Raw genomic sequence first — 17,599 nt, 5'->3', positions numbered from 1 at the left:
GTTTTGGCTGCTCCTAAGCAGTACATACACAACAGCTTGACTGTCTCTCTAACAGCTTCCCCTCCAGTAGGCTGGGGGTGGGCGAGATCTTGAGAAGAGATAGAGCTAGGACATCTGACCCAACCTGACCAAAAGGATATTCTGTACTGTATGACGTCAGCTCTGTGATAAAAGCTAAGAGAAGGGGCAGAGGGTTGAGGGTGGGGAGTGGGTGATATCCCTTATTATGATGCCTGTCTTCCAGAGCAACTGCTATGTGTACTGAAGCCCTGCTTCCCTGGAAGTGGGTGGACATCACCTGATGGGAAGTAGAGATTAAATCTTTTGTTCTCTCTTACTTCTAGATGCAGCTGTTGCTTTTCCTTTATTAAGCTGCCTTTATCTTGACCCACAAAGTTTTTTTTTTATCTTAATTCTCCCCTACTCCCGCCACCCATTCTGCTGAGGAGGGGAATGACAGAGCAGCTTGGTGGGTACCTGTTGTCTAGCCAGGGTCAACACACCACAGTCCTTTTTTGGTCCCCAATGCGAGGCATGAAGAATGCAAGATAAGGACTAATTGTCTACTTTCATTTGGTGTTGTGATGTTATTTTGATTTTGATGTGGCGAATTGTGTTTTGTTGATGAGAGTGAAGTTTGTGAACTTGGTGTGATAAATGTAGATTTTTAATGATAATTCTTAAATACATGATTCACAGAGGCAAGGAGCAGAATGTATTAGGTTTGCATGGCAAGGGTTTGGTAGCAGGAGGGGCTACAGGTGTGGCTTCTGTGAGAAGCTGCCAGAAACTTCCCTTGTGTCCAGCAGAGCCAATGGCAACCCACTCTGGGATGAACTCGCTGCTGGCCAAGCTGGAGCCGATCACAATGGTGGTAGCACCTCTGTGATAACATATTTAAGAAGGAGGGGGAATAAAACCTGTACACAGCAACTGCAGACAAAGAGAGGAATGAGAATACATGAAAGAAGCACCTCTGCAGACTCCAAGGTCAGTGAAGAAGGAGGGGGAGGAGGTGCTTCAGGCACTGAAGCAGAGATTCCCTGAAGCCCATGGTGAAGGCCACAGTGAGGCAAGTTGTCCCACTGCAGTCCCTGGTGGTTAACGGTAGAGCAGTTGCCTACCTGCAGCCCAGAGAGAGAGCCCCACACCAGAGCAAGTGGATGCTCCTGAAGGAAGCTATGATCCTGTGGGAAACCCACACTGGAGCAGGCTCCTGGCAGAACCTATGGACCTGTGGAGAGAGGAGCCCATCCTGGAGCAGGTTTTCTGGCAGGACTTGTGACCTCATGTGGAACCCGTTGTGGAGCAGTCTGTTCTTGAAGGACTGCACCCCATAGAAAAGAGCCATGCTGGAGCAGTTTGTGAAGAACTGCAGCTTGTGGAAAGGACTAACATTGGAGAAGTTCATGGAGGAATGTCTCCCATGGGACGAACCCCATGATGGAGCAGGGGAAGAATATGAGGAGTCCACCTCCTGAGAAGGATGGGGCGGAAGAAACAACGTGTGATGAACTGACTGTAACCCCCATTCCCTGTTCCCCTGCACTGCTGGGGAGAAGAAGGTAGAGAATTTGGGAGTAAAGTTGAGCCCAGGAAGAAGGGAGGGGTGTGGGGAAAGTGTTTCAGGGTTTGGTTTTATTTCTCATTATCATACTGTGATTTGATTGGTAATGAATTAAGCTGATTTCCCCAGTCTGTTTTGCTTGTGACAGTAACTAGTGGGTGTTGTCTCCTTGTCTTTATCTCAACCTATGAACTTTTTATTATATTTTCTCCCTTCTGTCTACTTGAGGAGTGGTAGTGACAGAGCAGCTTTGATGGGCAGTTGGTATCCAGCCAGCATCAACCCACTACAACTTTCTACTTGGGTTGTACTTCAGAAAGACTCATAAATCATTAGTGCAGGATGGTCACCTACTCTTCTGCCTTCATGCATTTCCTCAGCCTGCTAAAACACTGCAGCCTGTTCAGCTTGAGCTGCTGAATAGCCTCTGTCATGAGGGCTCCCTGTCCCCTTGCCAGTAGGTTGGCCATCCATTGCATTGGGCTATCAAGGATGTGTCCTCACTCTTCTTGACTGACAGCAGTGGATTTCGGTGGAAAACGCATGTTGTTGGAAATTGGATATTATACAAAGACACACTCTCACATTAATAGAACCCTACAGGGAAAGGTGATGTAAAAATTAACCTCAGGCACATTTGGTTGCTCTCAGTAAAACTACGGAATGGTGGGGAGGAGGTTTCTGTGCTCCTTGAATTGACAATCACAAGGTGCGGTTGTCTTGTTGGTTACTTGCTGTTAGCCCATAGGCAAGGTCATTCGCAGCAATTTACTATTAAATTGTTGTAGTGGAAAAAGAGACCTTTGATAAGGTCTGTGATATGAAAATGAACAGGTGGGCAAATCGACCTGCTTCTGTGTTTTGTCCTTGAAGACGAATTCTGGGAAAGCGGAGGATGTATGTGACATATTCAATGGTGTGGCTAGTCTCAGAAGGAGCATAATAGATGCAGTTCAGGTATAAAGTGCACTGAGGTTTCTTTTCTCTTGGAGCGATGTGCCATTTAGTGGATTTTTTGTTTTTCTCCCAGTTATTCATCAAATGTCAGGGATTTTCTGGTCTTCATATTCTCTCAAGAGTGTAGTTTTATCATTGACATGACTCGATCTTATTCATGGAGCTTGTTGCAGAGACCTTGATCTTATATCAGGTCCAAATGAAAACCTGATATTATGTCAGGATCAAAAGTCAAGATTTTTTTTGAAGAAGGAAATCGTAGGAAAAGCCAGAAGGTGCTTGGGCAACAGCTCTGGCTTTCCAATTCAGTTTCATGTCAGGCAGCTGAAACTCATATGCAGTGTCACTTTACATCTGATTTCAGGTTTCCTTCCTTGATTTAGGTGAAACATAAGTCATTGAAATTTATGTAGAGTCTCTGTTGGAGAGGAAAGTACTTGCAGCTCTGACGACTTTCAGTCAGGTAGAGCAACAGTTACTCTGCACAACTGTGTGGAGAAAGCTGATAATGGTTCCTAGCAGGGACTAGGCAATGACGCTAGAAAAACTTCAGGCATGAAAAGGGATCTATTTCTAGTTACCAATGTGGGTCACCTGGTGAAAACCCACAACATGTTGTGTGATACATCTATTGTTCACTGAGAGTGGCTGACCAGGTATCCTGGTTTGAGCTTGGACAAATCCTGAGCTAGACTCCCCTGAAAGCTGGCAAACACATCCAGTCTCCCTGAACTGTTAGATTTCCAGTTGTCTTCTAATCTTTTGCCTTCCAGAGCCCACTTTTGAGGGTCTGTGTGTTATGTTTTTGATAACCTGTCTTTGGTTGTGTGGTTGGAAAGAGTACAATTCTGCATTCGGGTGCATTGCTCACAAACTGCTTGGTTTATGATAATGTATAATCATTGTGAAAAGGTATTTTATCTTCAGCTGTTGGGCAATCCAGAAAAAGACAAAACAGAAGAATGATATCGAGCTAGCTAGGCAAATATGACTGATAGCACTGATCTGCGTGAAATTTGACAGCTGCAATAGGAACTTTGTAATTTGCAAGAGTATAAATTGCCAGTGGAGAGACTACAGACATACTGAAGGCATCATGCAAGTCCTCCTCCTACTCGCAGCTGTAGGGTTTTGCTGGGCACAGTACGACCCTAATACTGTCTCTGGGAGGACATCTATTGTACATCTCTTCGAATGGCGCTGGGAGGATATTGCTCTTGAGTGTGAACGCTATTTAGCTCCTAACGGATTTGGAGGAGTTCAGGTAAGTTGGTTCCTGTGAGTAGGTAGGAAAATGGATTTTTAGCATTCAATGAATAGATCAAAATGCCTGTATCAGAGACAGCCACCACCAAGGAACTTTGATGTTGGAAAGAGGGGAATGGAAGCAGTAGCTGCTGTTAGATACAACCCTAGATCGTGCAGGAACAATGAATAATATTGTATTTCTAACAGACCATTTACAATGGGGCATGCTTTCCTCTGAAACACTCCCCCTGCACAGCTATGTTTTCCTCCTTGCCTTGTTCTGAGGGAAGTGCATAATTGTTGAGTTTTGGCTTTCCTAAAGATTGCATTATTGCAGGTAAAAATAATTCCTGTGGCTTCAGCCACGCATGTGTCCTTGAAAGCAAGCCCATGCTTGATCTGGGCACAGGAACAAAAGAAAAATTATTCCTTGCCAGTCTACAAGACAGACATCTTGCAGACGTGAGCTTGTGCTGGGAGAGAGTGACTGGGCTGGGCAGTAGCCTGCCTCTAAGGGCAGAGGTGCTGAGCACAGATTTTGCCCTTAAAACATTGAAATAAAACCAATTTATTTCTTATTGAAGTATATAATTTCATCTGCAGGTTTCACCTCCAAATGAAAACATTGTCATTACTAACCCAAACAGACCCTGGTGGGAAAGATACCAGCCCATCAGCTACAAGCTCTGCACTCGATCGGGAAATGAAAATGAATTTAGAGACATGGTGACAAGATGCAACAATGTTGGAGTAAGTGCCTTGAAAATCTGAATCTGCTACAGCAAGAAGTACTGTTTCAGCTGAGGGAAGTTACTACTGCTATCCTCCAAGGAGGCATAAATTGAAAATAAACTGAAGGGGGAAAACAAGATCAATTTAATAGGGATGTGGTAAACTTCTGGCTACCACTCACCATCATTACAAACAAACTGAAATACACTTATTGCCTTTCCAGGTTCGTATTTATGTGGACGCTGTCGTCAACCACATGTGTGGATCTGCGGGTGGCTCAGGCACACATTCTACCTGTGGAAGCTATTTTGATGCTGGAAACAGAGATTTTCCAGCTGTGCCATACTCTGGCTGGGATTTTAATGATGGCAAATGTCGATCTGGAAGTGGAGAAATTGAAAATTATGGTGATGCATATCAGGTAACTTTCCCTGACAGAAGTTTGACAAAACCTGTGCTTAATCACCTGGCAAGTGAATGAAGTAGTGAACACAGCACAGAAAAGATGCCTGAGGTGCAAAATATTCTAAGTACTTAAAAATCAAGAACCCTCCCTACGCGTTTCATGTGGGCACGTGCAGGAGTTTGCTCCTAAACTGAGCCCGGTGTATACAGCTCAGATGGTGAGCTGTTTCCTAAAGCTTGTAAACTCAGCTGGTCGTGATAAGGAGCCCCTTTGGAAAACTGACAGCAGTGCAAGGTAGCACCCTGGCTGAGCGACTTAACTCTTTTTTGTAGATTGAATAGGTGGCAGTTCTTTCTCAAGGTTACTGCTTTTCCTTTGGCCATTATGCAACAATGCACCATGCTGTTTCTCATCCTCAGTTGTGATGACATCTGTACAGACAGGTGACATCCTTCAACATCTGTCTTAAATTGAGTATTGAGCTGTATAGTAAATTTATCTATATTTTTGTGTGGACTCTTCTAAGTAAATGAGGTATTTAAAAGAATAGATTTTGTGCCTCAAAGCATGCAAACATTTCATTGAAAAGTTTACAAGCTGACGGAATGGAACCTGAAAACTTTTTTTTCTTTTTTTTTCTTCTCTACACGGGTCCGGGACTGCCGGTTGGTCAGCCTTCTTGACCTGGCCCTGGAGAAGGACTATGTACGCTCAAAAGTTGCTGAGTACTTGAACTATCTCATTGATATTGGTGTAGCAGGCTTCCGACTTGATGCTGCCAAGCATATGTGGCCTGGAGACATAAGAGCATTTCTGGACAAGCTGAACGATCTAAATACCAAATGGTTTTCTCCAGGAACAAAACCTTTCATTTTCCAGGAGGTAATCTCCACCTTTTGTCCTTTATGCTTGTCTTTGGTATCTCTTTTACCTTTCTCCTTCAGTGGAATGGCAGTAACGCAGCTTCATCCAACTTTACCACAGAAAGAGCTGGCCATTTCTTTGGAGCAGCCCTGCAGACAGTAGATCTGCTTTTAAAAATGCTTCCACAACAGATTGACATTCAGCTTTACCTTTTCTTTTGTCAGTGGAGTTTTCACATGTATCAATCATGTATTATACCAACTTTGAGTTGAACTACACAGCAGAAGTAAACCTATTTGAATATTTTTTCTCTCAAAGTAAAACACACACTGCTACTGAGGACAGTACACTGCATTTGCTGTCTCTTTAAGATAAGAACAGATGCACAATGTCTTTTTTGTGTACCAGGTAATTGACTTGGGTGGAGAGCCAATCAAAGGCAGTGACTACTTTGGAAACGGGCGAATAACAGAATTCAAATATGGTGCAAAACTGGGGACAGTGATCCGCAAGTGGAATGGAGAGAAGATGGCCTACTTAAAGTAAGGATGAAGATGCTGTGACTTGTCTGGGATACACTGTGTGCAACAGTTGTCAGGGTGGCTTCAAATCTCTGTGTTTTTGTCTAGGAACTGGGGAGAAGGCTGGGGCTTTGTGCCTTCTGACAGAGCCCTGGTGTTTGTGGATAATCATGACAACCAGCGAGGACACGGGGCTGGTGGAGCTTCCATTCTGACGTTCTGGGATGCCAGGTAAGGGGTTGCTCTTGTGTGGATGATGCTTCCTCCTCTGCTTGTTTGTCTTATCTGTTCTCTGGCATGCTTTGTCTTTCCATTTGCCTCATTACTTCTTTTGTCTAACAAACAGGCTTTATAAAATGGCAGTTGGTTTCATGCTTGCTCATCCATATGGGTTCACACGTGTGATGTCGAGTTTCCGCTGGCCAAGATATTTTGTAAATGGGCAGGTAAGCTTGTACTGCTGAAGATACGTTCATGGTGAGTAAGGATCAGCACAGGGCCAGAGAAGCAGCCCTGTGCACTTAAATCTGTCAAGCGATTTCTTAGTCCTGTGTTGGATCTGGCAGGTGGAAATGTGATGCTCCATCTAGCTTCTCTACAAAGAGGCTCTGCATTTTCAGTGAGAAGTTTAAAACGTGTCTTTTTACTTACAGGATGTCAATGACTGGGTTGGGCCACCAAGTAATATGGATGGCTCAACGAAGCCTGTTACAATCAATGAAGACACTACCTGTGGCAATGACTGGGTTTGTGAGCATCGCTGGCGTCAAATAAGGTAGGACACTGTGGAGAAGCAATAAGTAAAAGCAGTTGGTTTAGCTCATGTTCCTCATGTCCTTAGAGCTCTTGCAGCCCCAGTGACAGCCGTTCCTTGCATTTTCAGGAACATGGTTATCTTCCGTAATGTGGTGGATGGTCAGCCTTTCTCCAACTGGTGGGACAATGGCAACAATCAAGTAGCTTTTGGCCGTGGTAATAAAGGCTTCATCGTTTTCAATAATGATGACTGGTAAGTCAATGGGAGATCCCATGTTCCCAGAGAGAAGCATAATATCCCTCATCAGCAACACTGATGGGAAAGGCAATATTGTCTTCTCCTGGTGACAGTGGTAACTACAGCCTGAGCTAGAGTCATTTAATTGCATGCCAGGTCTAGGGATCCTAAATGGGAATGCAGGGAGCAAAGAAGGGATAGGATCAGAAAGGTGACACTATGCCTTGCCCTTCAAAGTGAGAGAGCAGCATCAGGTTCAACAATCCTATACACAGTTTGAAATATCTCTTTTAAAACAATGTATAAGTATGATTCACTTATTTTTATGTAGGCATATGAACGTCTTCTTGCAAACTGGACTTCCTGCTGGTACCTACTGTGATGTTATTTCTGGACAAAAGGAGGGTGACAAATGTACTGGAAAGCAGGTGTATGTTTCTGATTACGGAATGGCTAATTTCGAAATTAGTAACAATGCTGAAGATCCATTCATTGCAATTCATGTTGATGCCAAGTTATAACTCAAGAAGTGTCTCTCTCCATTTGGTCTGTGCATTACTGTTTCCCCAATATGTGATTCCTTGATATCTGAGCATGACTGGTTCTCTGTATCTAGTGAATAATAAATGGCAATCGGATTGAAAAGTAATGCTTTTCTCTTAATAAATTGGACTTTATCACATCATAGCTAGTGACAATGCAGTGGTGGATTTTAAGGCAATGCAACGCTCCATTTCCCACAGCACAGAAACATGGGGAAGAAAAAGTATACCAAGAAACCCCCCAAACAAATATCTGGTTAAGGTAAAATGCAGTATTTCCAAAACTGGTACATGGACACACTTCTGTATCCCAGAGCAGCCGCATTGTGGGCAGTCAGCTACAAGCATTGCCTAGACGCACAGAGAGTTTATCCAATTCTTGTGACAAACCACACTTAAGGCTGGGTCAGCAGAGGAAGCTGAGCCATGTCAATCAATTATTACAGTCTGTGACATCAGTCAAAGGCAGTGGGTTGCCTGGTTAACAGTCAGCTTGTGCCTGTACAAATCCGAAAACAGATCTTCCATCATTCGCCCCAGTGGTTTGCTGCAGGGGAATATTGATGGTAGCTGTTCCAAAGGTGTCTGAAAAGCACTCTAGATCTGAGCATTGCTTAGGCGTCATGACAATGGCTGAAGAACAGCATATGCTTGACTCGTGAGGCTCACTTATTCTGTAATATCACAGAGAATTGTGCAGATGGAACATGGATTCTGTGGCTTTCCCAATTTCATTGTCAGCAGTGAGAAAATGCTGAGGTAAAGGTGAGCGTGAAGCCCTTGCGTTGTGTCAGAATGTCTGCTTTGCCAGAAGTACTTGCTGTGACCCAATCTGAATGGTCAAATGGGAGAGGAACACTTGGATTTTTTATGTTTGAGGTCAAGGTGTACTTTTAAAAGCTGTTTCTCTTTTGTGATGGGAGAGAGATTGCATGGTTTCTGGGGGCAGATGTAGGCTCTCAATGTGTCCATGGGCTTGGAACGTCTGACAAAGTAGTCATGGGGTGGGAGGAAGGGGCCAGGCAGTGTTCCTGGTCCATAGTCTGGCTGTACTGTCTGTGTCCCTTGCTCACTGTGGGCAGCACTGACTTGCTGAGGGCAAAAGGGAGCCCCAGGATCTGCTCACTGAAGTGATGTCAAAGATTGGGAGATCCACCTGGCAGGATTTGAATAACTATTGCAAATGTGGTGTTGTTAGCCCCCACGGTCAGGCCAAGGAGCCCTCCTGATCCGTTGAAATACTTTTGCACTGCCTACACTTTCTTGAGTTACTGTACCCTTGTTTGTTTAAGGCATGCATTTAGCTCTATCCCTCATAACCCATGTGATTCTATGCAATGTTATTTAGATATTTCCTAATCCTAAATGTAATAGCCTGACTACCCTTAAAATTACAAATCCATTCCCAGGCCCTCCAGCTATTGTTGCAAGTGATTGAAATGACGCACATTGATCTGAGGTGTCCATAAATAAAGAGGAGGTGCTGAATATGGAGAAGGATATGTCTGTGCCTCAGAAGGTATGAGGAGCCAATTTTCATTTATGTTGGAGCACAGTTAGTGGGTTTGCCTGGTGTATATTCGGATGGCTCTGTATATAACAGTGGAACTAAATATAGCATAGAGAAAAAGAAATTGTGAGAGAGCTTCCTTAGGTTAAATAAAACATTGTGGGCCAGATGTTCTTTGCTTTGAATGTACCAGATGTGTACGCAGCCTTTGGTTTTTTTTTCCTTTTATTTCAAGCTTTTTGGCATATTTCCTTATTGGGTTTGATCAGCCTGGAGAAGAGAAGGCTCTGAGGAGATCTTATAGTGACCTTCTAGTACCTGAAAGGAACCTATGAGAAAGCTGGAAAGGAATTATTCATAAAGGCTTGTGGTGATAGGACAAGGGGGAGTGGATGTAAACTGGAGACGGGCAGATTTGGACTAGACATTAGGAAGAGTTTCTTCACCATGAGAGTGGTGAGGCCCTGGCACAGGTTGCCAAGGGAAGTTGTGGATGACCCATCCCAGAAGATGTTCAAGGCCAGGTTGGATGGGGCCTTGGGCAGCCTGATCTAGTCCCTGCCCATGGCAGGGGGGTTGAAACTAGATGATCTTTAAGGTCCTTTCCAACCCTAACTATTCTATGATTCTATGATTCTTATAATTTAGCTCAGTAAATAGGAAGAAAGCAGCAGTGTCATCCAGTGCAACACCAGGTCTTTCAGCTCAATCATGAAACCCAAAGTTACAGTCAGCTTTACTGTCGATCTTTAACTTCCAATGATTATTAGCACTAGGAAATTTTTATCATTTCTATTGCTACTCCTTTATATGTAAATTGATGTCATTAAGGGCTTGATTTTGTATGCCAGTGAAAATGAAAATGTGATTTTCAGTTAAGTAGTTTATCGAATTTAAGGCATTTGCTAGGGTACGGCAGGATGTCTAACAGATTTGCTGAATTGTAAGAATTAGAATTTTGTGGGCATTTTGCAATGTTTTGTTTTCCCCACACTTTTGCCACAGTTTTGCTTTTCCTGCTTTTCTTCTTCTTCTGTCACATGTCAAGTATCATTTTGGTCTTAGTTGTCTCTTCCTTTGTGCTTTTTGGAAAGCTCAAAGGAACTGTATTATGTTCAGGCAGCCATGAAGAGGGAATGCTGTTCTTATTTACTTTGGAAACCGATATGAAATGTTGCAGCCTAAATGAGGGGTATTTTCATCTCTACTGTTTGAGCAATTTGATTTTTTACGGAAATCTAATGGCCTCTTGCATAAGGAGGAGAACAACCCCCAGAGTAATTATGGTTTTGTGGAAGCTTTTGCATTTATGATACACCAAATAGTAAACTAACTTAGCTGCCAGTGGTAAGTCTTGATGGAACCTTTAAATAAAGAACAAGCTGGATATTTTCTTGACACTGTGCTGGAGCAAGAGTGGAATGAGACTGTAACCACTGTACTGTAACTACCTTCTTCAAGCAATATGAGCATATAATGGTATGATTTGGAATAGCTCCATTTCATAGGTATCATAATGCAAAATAAGCTGAACTTTGTACATATTGACATGTTGTTCAAGCATGGTTTGTTTTGTGCCATACAACATATGGAGGCATTTAAGGGAAGTAGCCTGGAACAGAAGGAGGATCAATGAAGTGATAACTAATTTGCAGTGTAGGAATGAGAAAAATTCCTTAATTCACCCAGGTGGTCTATAAGTATCTATTGCTGGCAATGATATCCTTTAGAGAAAACTTAGGGACAGTGCTGAAATGAATTTACAGAGAAAGTTTAAGACTGCCAATTCTTGTTGTAAACTTTACTGTGATCCTCTGGTTGACCATCTTAACTTCTGTCATTTCTACATGAAGAAAGTTTTGGGGCTGATGGTAGATCCTGAACAGTTAACACTTGCATATTCAATGAGGAATAATTTATAATTTTCTCATTAATTAATTGTACTTGTGTTTAATTGGGTAATAAAGAATGAATAAATGTTGAATAAATGTTGAGGCATTTTAATTGTAGTGGCATGAGAAAGACAAGGGGACGTTGTCAGTTTTGTATCTATAAAACACCTGTTGTTCACTTGAACTTCTCGCAATTAAAGCACAGAAAGAGAATAAAAAGATGAAGCGTAGCAATAAATGACACTTTCTTTTTATGTCCATTTGTTTTGACTGTATGTTCTCTGCATATGTGTAGACAAAGCATATTGTACTGAATTAAGCAGAATACAGTGTTTTACTAACGGAGAAGCTATCTAGGCAAGCAATGATTTGGAGATATTTCATGTTATCATAGATTAGAAGAGGAAACTAAAGTATGGAAGTGTCCTTACAAAAGGAAAGTTCCTCAGGCCCCTTATGTCTTAACATGAAATATTGATCCTGCACTTGTATTATTATTATGCTATAAACTGTCAGCTATTGTGTTGCCTGATCTGTTCACAGCAGTGTTATATTTTCAGTGAATATTTACAATAGAGCACTTTTACTTCTGCCCGATAAAAAACAATAGTAATCAAATTGAAGACATCAGCATCTGCAAGTCTTTCCTTTAGAACAGGGAACAATAATTCACTACTGAGCTGTGCAACTTTTCTGAATTACCTGTGTGGCTCTCTATGAATATCGGCTAAACATGCTCTCAATGAGGTCTCTTTTACTGAATCAGTGTCAAATTCTATATTTTATCTGACCACAAGGGAAAGCAAAGCAAAGTATTCAAGGTGGCTCAAAACTGCTGATGTGGCTCAAAGAAAATACAATATTATAACATTTCAGTTTTCTGTATTTGACTTGTTAATACAAAATAAAAGAAAAATAGAAAGGAAAAAGAAAAAAACAGAAAAAGAAAAGGGAAAGGGAAGAGAAATAGAAACTATGAACAAATTTACAAACTTAGCATGCATTTACAGAATCAGAGATTTAACAAATTTTTTTTTGGCATTGCTTATACTCAAGGAATTGAAAAAGCGTGTTTCCTATTTCTTTTTTTTTTTGTAGCTGAGAAATGCAAAACTAACAAGACCAGCAAACTTAGCATCATAGAGGCCTCAGCTACTACCCAAAATGAAACTGACTAGAAGACCTGTTAAAAGGATGGTGTGGCATTTTATTATCCTTCTGCATAACCAGTCACCCAAAAGCAAGAAAGCTCTTGAAAAATACATCCTGTCAAAAGTTTCACCTACTTCGAACCAAATGTTGTACTCTTAAAGTAAAAGTCACTGAAAAAAAAGTTACTTGTTATTTTTAACCAAGAGGTCTTCAGTTTCAGTAGCTATTTGACCATGGCAGAATCTCAGAGATGGAAAAGGGCAATTTCTTTGTTCATTCAGAAAATATATTGCAATTAAAACCATAAAATAGAAATTCACAAACATTATTCATTACAAATGATATGTATTTCATAGCTTTATTTGTTACACTGTGTGTTGAACAAAGTTGTTTCTTGCATAATTTTTTATTACTAATTTTATCCATATCTAGAATTCTGCACATAAAAATTGATTGTTGTAATCACAGAATATAAAAGTAGTGTGAAAGCTCACGCTTTAAGAGACCGAATAAGAGTTTTCTGATGATAGCTTTAATCTTCTGTAAATCACAATGAAATCATCAACTTTGTAGCTGAATTTCTTTGCTCTAATTTTTCAGTTTTAAAGAGCTCATTTGCTATGCAACATAAGAGGATTCCTTCTCAGAGCACAACTGTTACAGCCAATAAGTAGCAGGCACTGAGAAGAGATTAAAGGACCTAAACCAGCAAGCTGATCATCTGAAGAAACAATTGTCTCAGTCTAACTAATCGCTGAATATGTAAAGGCATAGTAAGTTTGTGCATTTTTTTTATATGTTTTCCTTTTTCATTGCTGATTGTGTGCTTGGTCCTTTTATCTTCAATCTGTGTTTTTAACAGTCTTAGTCTATTAGTCTTGCTGCACTGTATATTCTGAACAATATACAGATATTTCCTTTGCAAATGTTTTTATGCCATGGCAGATTTCACTTTGCCTTAATGTTAAATCAGAACAGTGGTAAGAAACAACGTGACTAGAAAAAAACCCCTCTACTAAATACATTGACTTTCAGATGACATTTAATACAAAAGTCTTAGTCATAAATATTCCAGTGATATTGTTTGAGATGATAGCAGTGACTTATCTCCAGTTATCAGGGTCAAAGCAAAAGTGCTTGGGTTTTTACCCAGCTGGCATGCCAGGCACTCTGATATTAACAACCAGGGCATTTAATGTATGATTAAGAAAGTGACTTACACCTAGAGGAATGCAGTAAAGTGTGAGAGATTCTGTAGCACTTTTGAGTTGAAAATGGAAATACCAAATCTGTCAGGGAATGAAATTCCATTATCTTCTTTGGTCCCAAGCTAAGAATTAGATGGTATTATCCAGCCACTGTGACTGAGACATAGCCAGCTTAATTAACAGCATTATTATTCCTTAATATTCCAAGGATTTTTTTCTTCTTTTTATTTTCCCCTCCAAAAAAAATGAAAGGGTGGTGTCATGGGAAGTATAACTGCCATCATATTTAAGTTCTCATTCCAATTGTGAAGAAAGCCTTTCGAAGCTTAGTGATTTCTGTGTGTTCATAGTTGACAAATGGTAACAATGGTGGATCATAATTTCTGTGATGTTCTAAACAATCTGTGGAACATTCAGAAGACCCCTGAAGAAAGTTAACCTTTAGAATTTGGACAAGATAACTATGGGGAACTCATTATGTTTGCTATAATGAGCATCCAGATATTGGCCTAATTTACATTGATATTACGCATGAGCTGTTCCCTTAGAGCATGCGTGGGAGGCAGTCACTAAAATTTTGATTCGTCATCTTACAGGACCTCGTAGTGTATTCTAAGTATTGGAATTCATCTGTATGTAAAATAAACTGGTTTTTACACCATTATCCATTATCCAGAGGCATTGACTAAATCTTTAGCAACAACAAAAAGAAGAGGAAAAGAACATTGTGCCAGCCAAACTGACAGTGCCAAAAGGGTCACTTCAATCTTCTTTTTTTTGTCTCCAGTTTTCTTGTTTTCTCATCTGCCTTCTTTTCTGGAACTAAGCCCAAAGTGAATGGTAAAAAACCCACCCTCTTTTATAATCTTGCTTAACAAGAAAAGTGAGGTAAACAAGCATTGTTAAGAAATCACGGAGTGACAGCTCGTTGTTGAAAGCATAAAAGATGTAGCAGCAGCTTTGGTCTGCAGACATACTAATGCTTCCCATAAAGCAAAACAATTGCAAGAATAGTATTTTCCTAAATGGCTTTTTCTTGGAAATCATGGTAGCTTCACAAACATATATCACCCCTCTCTACAGGCATCTGAATACCTCTACAGTTGTCTTTTACTCATCTGCTTTTCAGCATTTGTAACTACCACTTTGACTGTATTTTAAATGTATGTGATTTCCATAGTCTGGTAGAAAATGGCAGGACAATATCTTACTGTGATGCTGCAGTGAGATCATAGAGGGATCAATATTGACATAGAGTGAGTGTGGATTTCCATGAACTAATCTCACTGCAACATAAATAACCCTCTCAGGACAGATAATGAGGTATAGAAGTAACTAAAGCAATAACGGCTACTAACAAGTAACGGGGGGAAAAATAGCTTTCTCAGTCTGGCTTGTGGGCACATTTCTTCCTTCATACAAATGCGCCTTGAATCTACCCCTTCCTACACTGGGCAGTTAGTGATGGGCAGCTGATACACAGAGCGATGACAGCGACTGGACACAGTGGTCAGTGGTGAGCAGACAGCATGGCAGAACAATCAGATAGGTAGTAAGCTAGAATGAATACCAGAATTGACAGATAGCATATTGACAAGATAAATAAACACAGATGATAGAACATAAAGAAAGATAGAACATAAAGAAAGAATCGACAGACTCCTTCTGGAGGACTTGTGTAGAGCACCAAACTGTGACCGAAACAAACAGATGACCGAAAGAACAAAAAAGATAGGAGTAAAGCAAGTGAATCAACAAGCACCTTGTTTATGTATTGCAGATAGGACTTTCATGCTTTATCTGGGAAATTATATCTCAGAACAGCGGTGATCAAACTTTATTGTGCTGTAACCTGTACCAAATTGTCTGTTTACTCAATGAAAATGAAAAAAATGACCTTGTGCTGACAAAGCCTGCCACATTTTGGTGCCAGGATTGTATGCTCTGTAAGAGAAATGTGACATTAAAAATTCTTGATAGGAGATAGATGATACAGGGCAGAAATATGCCAGAAAGATTTGAGAAGTGGATTTGGATCTAGTTTTCTAATTTTCTTTGGAATCAATTTTAGTATCTACTTCTACAGATATTTTAAACTAGCCATCTTTTACATGTAATAGCTGCCATGTTCATTGCCAGTCTCCATATTATAAACTAAGTTGTGACCTCTAGATAAGTACTCTCTTGCCTGTTAAAGGACATGAACATTGCAGTTCTGCATAAGAAGTCCCTACATATGCAAAACCAGAAGTCAAAATATCTGCAAAAGCAAAAAAAATCACTTTCCTAATTATAGGTTAATGCCTTCTACCCTTACTCATTAGGAAAGCCATGTGTTGTCTCTGCTGCTGGTCCCTTGTAGCACTGTGTGAGTATCATTTACTCATTGTACAACCAGTCAAGTCAATGTCCTCACCTCATATGAGATTGTAGAAGGTTTGTCTCAACAAGTCTGCAGCTTATCTACAAGCAGGAGAAGTGATGTAACTCTGTGGAGAGCTGTCCTTTTCTAAAAGAAGGAAACAATATGTAATCCAGCCCTGAATTACTATCACTATCTTCCCACTTGTCATGGATGCAATACAGTTGCTCTTTCCATGTTTGCTGACTTCAGAAGAATACTCACCTCCTAGAGTTCCAGGTAACTTTCTGTTCATTTGATCTTCACACTCAAATGCTATGTTCTATTTATCCCACATTTAGACATCAGAAAGTTGGATAAAACCATTGGGGAATTATAATTAAAAGATGATCTTCTTCACTTATCTCTTAAGGGGTTTATCTGGTCTACTTTGAACAGAGCTTTGTGGATGCCTAAGTGACTTCTTTTGAAAAGCTACTCTACCTCCTAATGGACTTCATGGGAAGATTTCTTTTTATCAGTACGGTAAAATTTACATTTTTATATTATAGTTCATTACTCTTTAATCACCTTAATTAATATCTTGTTTTTCCCCAACAGTGCTTCCTATCAGCAGCTGCAAAACTAAGTTAATATTATTGTATTAATTTTCTTTCTTATACTGAACCCACTGCTCTCATGCAATATATGGTAGAGAAGTTATATGATAGAAAGTTTTTCAGTTGTGTGTAGTCTATTTTCAAATGGAGTGATAAAATATTTTACATCCTCAATGGCAAGATAATAGCTGTATCCATTTCAGCAAAATGTGCTTTATTTTTAGGGAACAAATGTTCAGTAAGTTGATCGTAGTGATCGATAAAGTTGCAATCCAAACACCGAAGACAGCAATAAAAAACAAACATCAGCTCAATGTCAAGAAATCCATCTTCTGAGGATAAGACAGTTATTTTATCATAATGGTCTATTCTTATGACTTTATTTCTTTTTGACTGCTTGATTGACTCTTCCTATATATAACCTCCTGTTCTTGTTCCCATGTTCTTAACAATACTTCAAAACATTGTCTTTTTATGCTTTAACTGTTGTGCAAATAAAGTGTATATTTTCAAGTCAGATTTAAAACAAATCTAATAAAATGAAAAAATTTCAAGCAAATCTATAGCTCAGTTCTTCAGTTATTGAAAAGCTGTCTTCTGATTAAAAATAAAAACATGTTACTGGCATCTTCACCCACCTGAAAATGGATAATTAATAAATGGATTTTTTTTCCAATTATGTTTTAGAAATTAGCTAGGCAAAAAATTTTGTCTACAAGAAATTCCTAAGAATTTAGTTTATATATGAGCAAAGGGACAACAAATTAGTGTTTGCAGGCTCTGAATTAGATTGTTCAGCTGTTAAAAATCATTTTGTACTGCTGGAAATTAAAATTATTTTGGTGTTTTAGGAACATCCTACTGCAGAGCACCTTGGTAACACCTCTTAGGTCTGTGGTTCTATGCATTTTTCTATCATTCTTGACAAACAATAGGCATTCTTCACTCAAAAACCCAACCCATCAGACCTCAAATTTCCTTGTGTCATGTTGTTAGAAAACTATTTTATTCACAATTATGCTATAACGACAATGATTACATGAAA

At 40.1% G+C, this 17,599-nt stretch overlaps 2 protein-coding genes across 2 annotated transcripts in view; both read left to right on the top strand.

The window, feature by feature from the left end:
* RNPC3 (RNA binding region (RNP1, RRM) containing 3) overlaps positions 1-17,599 on the top strand; it is a 205,674-nt gene that overhangs the window by 32,180 nt on the left and 155,895 nt on the right. The gene's annotated exons all lie outside the window — the stretch shown is intronic.
* Positions 3,586-7,975, top strand: LOC138723148 (pancreatic alpha-amylase). Its single transcript, XM_069862037.1, has 10 exons — positions 3,586-3,788; positions 4,376-4,522; positions 4,728-4,924; positions 5,561-5,792; positions 6,183-6,316; positions 6,404-6,526; positions 6,642-6,741; positions 6,949-7,070; positions 7,179-7,304; positions 7,621-7,975. Exons 1-10 carry the CDS (start codon positions 3,621-3,623, stop codon positions 7,808-7,810), a joined length of 1,539 nt encoding a protein of 512 aa, XP_069718138.1. The 5' UTR covers positions 3,586-3,620; the 3' UTR covers positions 7,811-7,975.

Source organism: Phaenicophaeus curvirostris, chromosome 8 (assembly GCF_032191515.1).
Source record: "Phaenicophaeus curvirostris isolate KB17595 chromosome 8, BPBGC_Pcur_1.0, whole genome shotgun sequence".
NCBI classification, from domain to species: Eukaryota; Metazoa; Chordata; class Aves; order Cuculiformes; family Cuculidae; genus Phaenicophaeus; species Phaenicophaeus curvirostris.
The sequence above is the reverse complement of the archived record's forward strand: the minus strand, read 5'-3'. Positions and strand labels throughout refer to the sequence as shown.

Coding starts and splice junctions, on each gene's coding strand:
- LOC138723148 (XM_069862037.1), top strand. CDS start 3,621: ATGCAAGTCCTCCTCCTACTCGCAGCTGTAGGGTTTTGCTGGGCACAG. Junction 5,793..6,182: donor AACCTTTCATTTTCCAGGAG/GTAATCTCCACC, acceptor TTTGTGTACCAG/GTAATTGACTTGGGTGGAGA. Junction 7,071..7,178: donor CATCGCTGGCGTCAAATAAG/GTAGGACACTGT, acceptor TTGCATTTTCAG/GAACATGGTTATCTTCCGTA.